This window comes from Balaenoptera musculus, chromosome 11, assembly GCF_009873245.2.
Source record: "Balaenoptera musculus isolate JJ_BM4_2016_0621 chromosome 11, mBalMus1.pri.v3, whole genome shotgun sequence".
NCBI classification, from domain to species: domain Eukaryota; kingdom Metazoa; phylum Chordata; class Mammalia; order Artiodactyla; family Balaenopteridae; genus Balaenoptera; species Balaenoptera musculus.
In genome coordinates this window covers 39750078-39759532 of record NC_045795.1, presented here as the reverse complement: position 1 = coordinate 39759532, position 9455 = coordinate 39750078, and the positions used below count along the sequence as shown (strand labels likewise).

Here is a 9455-nt window from a genome sequence, read left to right as displayed (position 1 = left end):
AGAAGCAGGGGACACCTTCACATTCGCCTGCTGCACACTCGCTGGTGAGCTGCACCAACACCCGTGTGTGTGTGTGCACGCAGCACACACATATACGCAGCACAGAGGCAGCGTTCCCAGAGTGAATGGGGAGCCGCTGTGTACCAAGAATCCAAGAGAGCAGTAAGTGTGATGGCATTTCTCTCCGCCAAGAGAAACAAGGAAGGAAAGCAATTCGAATTGTTACAAGTGTGTGCAGGAGGACACCTCTCAGCCTCACAAACTCCCACGTCACCCGAGATCTGTCTTCAAGGCTTCCTCTGCTGGCCACACAGGGAAGTTTGGTCTTCAGAGAGGTTCTGACGGTAACAAGCCACAGGGTTGACAAATACAAATGTCAAAGGTGTAAATCAACAGAAGATTAAAGAGAAAAGAAGAGGAAAAGCGTGATAACTCATGGGCTGATGCCATTAAAAACAAATGGGGTTGGAGACTCGTGGAGTCAGGTGGCACGGCAGGTGTCCTCCTATAGCACTGACCCGCAGAGTCCCCAAGCAGGCCATGCCAGTTTTGAACCTGAATTGCTTCCAGAGCAACAAGCATTCTATAAACAGCATGTTATCCCTTATCTAAAAAAAAAAAAAAAAAGTGGGGAAAGGGGAAAAAATTAACATGTGCTCAAAACTACAACCTGTCTGTAGGCAAAATAATTTTTGTTTAAAAAGATGGCTTTTTTCCCCCATTTTAAACATTTTTTTCCTTCCCGAGCGACCTAATGACTTGTTAGATTGACGCCTAATAAACAAAACCCAAACTGGCTGCATGGATTTCTTCTTGGTAGCCTCAACACCACTCCTGCGATTCGGCATTCACACACGCACACTGAGTTTTATTCAAAACTAGTCTTTCTGATTCTTCCTCTTCTTCCAGGATGGGGGTCAGAGCCAGGGGTCCGTGCGATGTGGTCTGCAATCCAGCGGAACCCCTTGCCCTCCCCCCCCAGAGTCAAGCCTTCTGTCTTTTGTTAATTTTTCTTCTTGCTGACACCCGTTTAAGACTGGCCGAAGGGGTAAGGCCCGTGGAGCCCCTGGAAGAGAGTGAACACAGTCAGTGGTGGCAGACACAGCAGGTACAATGTGACAACCAAACCAAGTAAAAGAATCTACGGTTCCCAGTGAGCCAGAAGGAAGCTCCAAGGCACAAACAAGACTTGAGGGTTGTCCTTGCCATGCAAATCTTCAGAAGGCCACATATCAGCACATTTCAAGCTTTTGCTAAGTGTTCTCCTGCAAACACACCATCCAAGAGAGGGGAGGCTGGTGGAGAGATTCTTCATCTTTCAAATTCTACATCAACTGGTGCCAACTTTCCTCCACCCAGGTCACAAACAAAGCCTTCCCTCCTTGACAACATCTTAACCTCTCTGCTAAAGATCCTTGGACACCACTTTCTGCACCTTAACCTCAGGTGCAGGCTACTGCTGGCTGATGACACTTATATCAACAACACACACACTGGAGCAGAAAAAGCAACTGTCCACTGGGCACCTAGTACAGACATGGCAGCAGGGGGTTTGCATACACTGTCTTTAGGTGAATTATTACACTCATTTGACTGATGCCCATCTGACTGCAGACATTAGGAGACTTGCTCAAAGTCACATGGGTAGTAAAAGGCAGAGCCAAGATTCAAACCCAAGTCTGATCTTTGCTCTCTTCACATTGCCTCTCCCTTGCCACATGATGATAAGGTTTACTCCAAATTCCCAAAGGCGTTTTCTATGCTGCTTGGCTGGTGGAGAAGGCATCATAGGCTCACTTTTCCCTTATGTTAAGAATGAGACACCAAGATGTGCCAACACCAAAAGCGGCCACACAAACTTGCTGGAGGATGTCTTGTGCCTCCCTCCACCTTCACACCTCTGTGGAGTGTGCTCCTTGAAAAGACCCGGTCAATGCCAAGACCTGGGAGGGCAAAGGTAACTGGTAACCAGCCTCACTAAAGGTCCTACACCCCAAACTGGCCCAGAAGCAGAGGGCCCTTGGACCAAGGGGACCAAATGGGTACAAAGAGCAGGTGGCACAGCCATAATCACGACAAATGACCAGAGGGGTTTCCCGATGCTTGACAACTACGTTAAGTAAGAATCCTGAATCTAGGCACAACTGGGGTGAGGAGGCACAAGAATGATTGAGATGACATTTTCCATTAGCTTGGTAAGATGTGAACAGTCAGAATTTGATTATCTTTTAAAAATGACACGTTTCTCTGAAAAGAAATGTAAGTGCTTGGTTGCAGGGTTGTCAATGATTAGAATCCCTTTCCAGTATGACTTTGTTTGCTGCCATCTCTCTAGCACTTAGCATGGCACCTGTCCCTCAGCAGGCACCCGGTAAGTATTGTTGAATTAATAATTGAAAGAGAACAGGTATTTCTCAGACTACTACTTGGAGTGCCAGACCCTTCGAAGTCACAAGAATATTGGCCCTTCCAAACCAAGTTTTTAAACAGCCGCTTAGGCCTGGGGACACAAGTGTCTGTGTCATGCCATCCATCTGGTCACAGCCTCCCAGGTCCCAGGAGAGGCTGGGCTCCCTGGGAGTGGTCAGCTAGAGATGCACAACCTTCACAGTTTTCACTGCAGTGGGCTGCAGGTCACGTGGAAGTGGGAGAAGGAGATCTGGGTTCTGATCCCCGCTTTGCACTAGCACACCAAATGACCATGAATAAAGTCCCTTCCCCTCATAGGATCTCAGATTCCTCCTTAAAACTTCTAGATTTAAGGTTCTAGGAGCTGACATAAAGTACCTAGCTCAGGAGGTTCAAAAATAGTGTTCTAAGAAAAAAATGCCCTTTGGTCATGCTTATTTAGACCAGAGGTCAAAGCTGCCAAAAATAGGGAACATGAGATTAAAGTTCCCAGTTTTTTTCAGTGGAAAGCACTGAAATTGCTTTTGTCTTTTTTTTTCTCCCTCCATAAAAAGCCTCAGGAGACCAGAAATAGGCCTCAAGCTGCTTGGTGGTATCGCTGAAGAGGTGAATATGGGAGACAGGCAGGCCAACACTGAAAGAGCATCAACTACGTGCTGCCGGGTGCTGCTGGAGCACTTGAACATGTTCTCTTTAATTCTCACAAAGATAAACTGAAACAAGCATGCTCTCCAAGCTCAGAGAGGTGAGGTAACCTGATCAAGAGCACAGAGCTGGTAAGCAAAGCAGTGGTGGTTAAAATGTCACGTCTGCCAGCCCCGAGTCAACCATGCCTCCAGCAGGCGAGCTGAGACTGTAACCATGTCAGTAGTCACAGACCCACGCACTCAACCAAGTGTGGGCCAGACCAACTAAGGGCTCTCAGACTCCATTCTGTGGGGCCTGGTTGGAAGGTCACAGGCCCCAGAGGTGGAAATTAAAGAAGCTTAAAACAAGCTGCTCTCAGAATTTCCCAACCAACATTCATTCATCCCAACAATCCAAGGAGAGCAACAAAGGCTCAGATTCCCATACGATTTAGAACCAATACAACGCTCAAAAGTCTTTGTGCAGAAAAACACGCACAGAGAAAAGAAAACAGAAGAACAAACAGCATTTGTTTTCTATAAATTTTTTTCCCCTTCACCCTAAATTTAACTGCTTTCCAGACCAAAGCTCCACACACTTCACATAGGCCTTTATAAAGCAAGCACTAGCCTTGTGACTTGTCTGGAATGCTTGGAGAAGGGAGTTCATGACTTTGCCAAGGAGCTGTCGTGCATTCCCATTTTACAGATAAATGGACCCCATGCAATTGGCAGAGAGAGCAATACAGACATGGGCATTTTCAGATTTCCACCTGAACGCCCTGGCCCTTAGACCATTCAGTGTAGTATTTAACTAGCTTACATTAATTAATTAATTAATGTTGATCCTCTATTTACTGACTGAGGTGCTGTGCCTTTTGGAAAGAAAAATGCTATCTAATTCCCTTTCATCCAGAGAATGGCATATTGGAGTTGTTGATGTTTAATTGGCACAGAAACATGGCTTGAGGAACAAGCTCTATTTTCCTCCCCCCCCAAATAAATTACTATCACTTCAAGGAAGAGAGAGGGAGCCAATTCTATCTCAGAATTACTTTATCATCTAGACTCCCACACGCAGGATTATAGGTGTCACAAGTGGATCATAGAACACAGGCAATGCAACACCAGTTATAGAGGAAAAGCCTGGCGGAGATTCCAAGAACAGCTTGCCCAGGGCGTCCGATGGCAGAAGGCCAAGCAGGAAGTGCCTTTCCTAAGTGTGGGATGAAGGTATATTTGAAACGAGATGCCCATCCACATTTCAGATTCCACTGGAGTTCCAAGACCCCGTGTAACAGGTTCTGGTGGCTAATGTCTCCAGCACCAGCCCAAAAGTAGGGTTTGACAATACAGATAGTGTTCACTCTCTTCTGGGGCCTAACAACTCTTCAACTTTTACCCACAGGAAAAGCAAATGCCAAACATTTTCATTAACCTGGCACCCCTGATATCTCTCCTATAACAGGTGTGCCACTAATAAGGAAAACAGATCAAGGGATGGATGCATCAGATGGTACCACACAAAGCCCTGAATTAAACTCCGACAAGCAGAAATGGAGGCCATCACAGCATGATTACAAAACTCAGTTTGATGCAGAAGACCACCCTCTTCTCTATGAGGATTCACCTCTCACCACATAGGGACTAGCAGCAAGGCCGGATTTATGCATATTAATAGAGGGTGTAAATGACCAAGCCAAGAAAAGAACTCCTCTATCTGACTCCAGGTCTAAAGAGCAGCTCCCCAGGGCCAACTTGCACAGAAATGGCTTTTCAAAGGCTACATTTCTTGGGAGTGGCCCCACATCTGCTAGGGGACATGAAAGTGTTCCTGGCGAAGGAGAGACAGCCTTTAGGTCCACAGGGGTTGAGGTGTTGTTGCCTGTTTGCTTCAGTCTTCCCTAAGCTTTCACTGAACAGCTGTCATGGCTGTGAGCCCTGGGACCTAAATTCTACTTGGCTACAGGGCAGGCGAGCCCTCTTAAAGCATGGGAGCTCCATACCTGCCAGCTAAGACAGAGGGGCCTCCCTACTCGTGGGTGTCTGGGAAGAGACCTTGGCCTCAAGCCAGCTGAATGATTACGGTAGTTGGGCCAGGTCCTGAGCTGCACTTCCACAATGGAATAACTACTGTGAGTCATAATTTGGCTAATTTTCTAAAATATTTTTAAAAGAGAACACTTATAGACATAAAAGACAAGCTAGCTCAGTTTCACTCATCACAATCTCCTGAAAGGACAATTTAAGATCCAGTACTTGCGGGCCTGTCCTCAAAGCAAAACTAAAAATAAAAACTATCTCTTTGATTTGTTTTTCACAATAGTTTATAGTTGCCCCTGTGGAATAGCAGAGTCACTCCCAGCCGGTGATTTGGTTATCACTGATCTTATGTGAGTGGGTACCTACAATAACTTAAAGGTTCTTCCTAAAATTGTACAGAAATCAAAATAACTTTTCCAAAAAGGAGTACTAAAAAAAACAGGAAACTATTTTGTTTCAGATAGAATGTATTTTTTTAAAGAACTTACCCCCCCCAAAATTATTTATTTATTTAGGCCGTGCTGGGTCTTAGTTGCAGCACGCAGGATCTTCGTTGCAGCATGTTTAATTACAGCGTGAGGGATCTTTAGTTGAAGCATGAGGATTTCTTAGTTTTGGCATGCAAACTCTTTAGTTGTGGCATGCAAACTCTTTAGTTGTGGCATGCATGTGGGATCTAGTTCCCTGACCAGGGATCGAACCCGGGCTCCCTGCATTGGGAGCGTGGAGTCTTAATGGACCACCAGGGAAGTCCCTCAGCTAGAATATTTTTAGACATTTACTCATCAATGTTCAGCAGTAGGGAGTACAGTGCTATCAGAGGAGAAAGCTGCCCTTTTACGACAGTGGAACCTGTTTCTTCTTTTCTTTTCTTTTCTTTTTTTGGCCATACCACACACATGGCATGTGGGATCCTAGTTCCCCGACCAGGGATCGAACCCGCACCCCCTGCATTGGAAGTGCGGAGTCTTAACCACTGAACTGACTGTCAGGAAAGTCCAGTGGAACCTGTTTCTGCCAGTTATTTGTACCTTGCACATAGTAAGACACAAGTGTCAGTAAAATGAATGAATGAACTGTGAAATACTCTGCACTGCTGAGCCATCTCTGTTTAACCTTCCAGGAGAAAAAAAGAAAAGGAAGGCTAAAATTCCTAATGAAACAACAATGTCTTACGAGGGCTTTTGAGGGTACTCTTTCTATATGAAAGACTGTTTAGATAAAGCACCACAACACGAAAACTTTCACATACCTGTCTTATTTTGCTTTTACTTGTGATTTGATTTAAATAAATAAAAAGGTTCACACTGGTTAATAAAAAGAGAGGAGTGTTTGCTGCATGACTGTGAAATAACATGCTCTCGAGGTGTATACTGATGGCAGCATCAGATAACACCACCAGGGCCCTCCTCCTCCTTTCTCATTTCCTGGGCCAGTCCCAGTCAGCGCTTCGCCCACCTACCGCTCCTTTTGTATCATTTATGTACACTAAATGCAAACACAGAAGAATACAGGGTTTAGTATTAAGTTCTGTCCTGATCCTGTACTGCAAACTTGGTGTGGTGAGGCCCTGCTCATGGGGCTGGCTTGGCTGGCAAGGGCCAGAGACTGACCAAGCCCTGATTGAACCCATTCATCTCTCATTAATTAGAAATCAAGTCTGTACTGGAGCAATGGGCAGGGCAATGACGACTCTTCTCTCAGGAGCACTCAAAGCAGCGCCCTTCCCTCGATGGATGCTGACCGCACAAGGAGGCTTGCTGGTGGAATATCAGGGCCAGATCATCATGACGGGAACTTCTGCAGATGCTTTAACACTGGTGTTCAAGCCACTGTCATGTGACAGTCCTCAAAATTTCGAAGATGCAGTGGCTGAAGACAAGTATGAGAACAAGCCAAAGAAAAGAAAATAAACGTACTTTTATGCATGAAGGCTGTTCATGGGGCAGGTTCAGTTCACAGCCTTCTGACTGTGCCAAAGTTGTGCTTAAAAGCTTATTTAACTCAGGGGGCTTCCCTGGTGGTGCAGTGGATTAGACTCCGTGTGCTCCCAACGCAGGGGGCCCGGGTTCGATCCCTGGTCAGGGAACTAGATCCCACATGCATGCCGCAACTAAGAGTTCACATGCCTCAACTAAGGAGCCCGCCTGCTGCAACTAAGACCCAGCACAACCAAATAAATAAATACATATTAAAAAAAAAAAAAAAAGCTTAACTCAGTTATAAGCGTGGTGAACTGTTGTTTTAAAAGCCCTGTAAAAGCACTTTTTATACTTACCTCTGTAACAGTTTTTCTGTTGCTCTTAACTAACTTCTACAGTCCTGCTGGGGACCTTCACGTCTATCCATCCATCCTCCCTCTAACCACCCATCCAATCCTTTGCCATGCATCCATCCTCTGTTCTTCTCCCTCCATCACCCACCTTTCCATCCTCCCTCCTCCTTCCATTATTCCTCTGTCATTCATCCTCCCATCCCCCCAAGCTCCCCATGGCCAAAGGCAACTCCCAGAGCCTTCACCTACCCCCTGACAAATCAAGAAAATCACCAGGAAGAATAAAACTCAAACATAATTGTGAATGAAAACATATTATTTAAAGTCCTATAAGAAGATGAAGGATGTTGGTTGAGTTTGACTTCCCTTTCATTAAAGACTTCAGAAAAGGTTATTCGCTATTTGAAATTCTAGTCCCCAAGATCTCATGTAATAGCAAGTGTGCCAGAATCCAGGTGAGATGCAGGCTCTCTCATGGCCATCTCCTAGGGTAGAGGAGATTCATAGAAAGGAAGAAAGAAGTGCTAAGAGTCTCACTGGGGAGAACACCTAAAAGGAGAGAAAACTTATCCAAGTTCCCAGCCATGTGGCCATTGGTGCTGTACTATGGGTGTCCTGAGGCACAGGGTGAGGCTGCTGGTCCCACTTCCTCTCAGAATTTCCATTCAAGCTCCTGTACACTTTCCTTACATGCCACTGTCTCCTCCACCTCTCTTACAATTAATTCACAGCATCACCTCCCCCCACCCCAGCCAATGGATGGCTGATTGAGGGAGAATAAATTGTCTTTCCTTCAGCCATATTTGGTTTCATCTTGCCACCCCTCTGCTCAAAAGCATTGTTAGCACTCTGATTCCTCCCGCATTAAAGGTGAACTCTTCTTTGCTTGGCTTTCAAAGGTCTTCCTCCAAAATTCACCCCACCCTCTTTAAGCACACCTCACTCACCACAATCAGGCTGGCCAGTGTCCCCTGAACACACCCTGCCTGTGAATGCCTCTGGGTCTTCCTTCTTGCATGTGACTCCTTTTCCCTCCAATTCGGTTTGAATCTATCATTTCTTTCTTTTTTTTTTTTCTTGGCCACACTGCATGTCATGTGGGATTTTAGTTCCCCGACGAGGGATCGAACCTGTGCCCCCTGCAGTGGAAGTGCAGAGTTCTACCACTGGACAACCAGGGAAGTCCCAGTTTGAATCTATCATTCACCAAGGTATCATTTTCCTGGCTACTCCAAACCTCACTGTTTTCTCCTTCCTCCAAACTCAAGAGCACTTAAAACTCAACTGGAACTCAATATACTCCATCTTTACTGGTCTCATTCTTTCCTATGAGCTAGTCACATCTATGTAATCAGACAGTAAATTCTTTGACGATAAGGAAGGATTAGCACAGGCTGAGGAACCTAGGAGGCCTCCCTTATTGACTAAATAATATCAAAGCTCTCTCTGTTAAAGTAGTTTCGATGAACGTCCACAGCTTTGAAAAGGGTCTCGCTTTCAGTCGAACTCTAAGGAAGCCCATACTTTCCCCCGATGTACAGCAGCCTTTAATCTTACATTGTGCACCTGGTCCTGCTGGAATACAATCAGAGCAGACTTAGCTAAGAACAAGTCACTGAAACCTGAGCATCTACACCAGACACAAATCCTCACACTTTTTTTTTTTATTAGTCATCAATTTTATACACATCAGTGTATACGTGTCAATCTCAATCACCCAATTCATCGCACCCCCAGCCGCACCACCCCCCCCAACGCTTTCCCCTCTTGGTGTCCATACGTTTGTTCTCTACATCTGTGTCTCAATTTTTGCCCTGCAAACTGGTTCATCTGTACCATTTTCCTAGGTTCCACATGTATGCGTTAATATACGATATTTGTTTTTCTTTTTCTGACTTACTTCACTCTGTATGACAGTCTCTACATCCATCCACGTCTCAACAAATGACCCAATTTCGTTCCTTTTTATGGCTGAGAAATATTCCATTGTATATATGTGCCACATCTTCTTTATCCACTCGTCTGTCGATGGGCATTTAGGTTGCTTCCATGACCTGGCTATTGTAAACAGTGCTGCAATGAACACTGGGGTGCATGTGTCT

General features: G+C 45.4%; 1 protein-coding gene across 2 annotated transcripts in view; it reads right to left on the bottom strand.

Moving 5' to 3' along the window:
* Positions 1–612: 612 nt before the first annotated feature.
* Positions 613–9455, bottom strand: part of ILRUN (inflammation and lipid regulator with UBA-like and NBR1-like domains) — a 113342-nt gene continuing 104499 nt past the window's right edge. For both annotated transcript variants that reach the window (XM_036868438.1, XM_036868439.1), the window contains exon 5: positions 613–1066. In XM_036868438.1, the coding sequence (XP_036724333.1) occupies positions 1031–1066 (36 nt within the window). In that variant the 3' untranslated portion in view covers positions 613–1030. The remainder of the gene's footprint in view (positions 1067–9455) is intronic.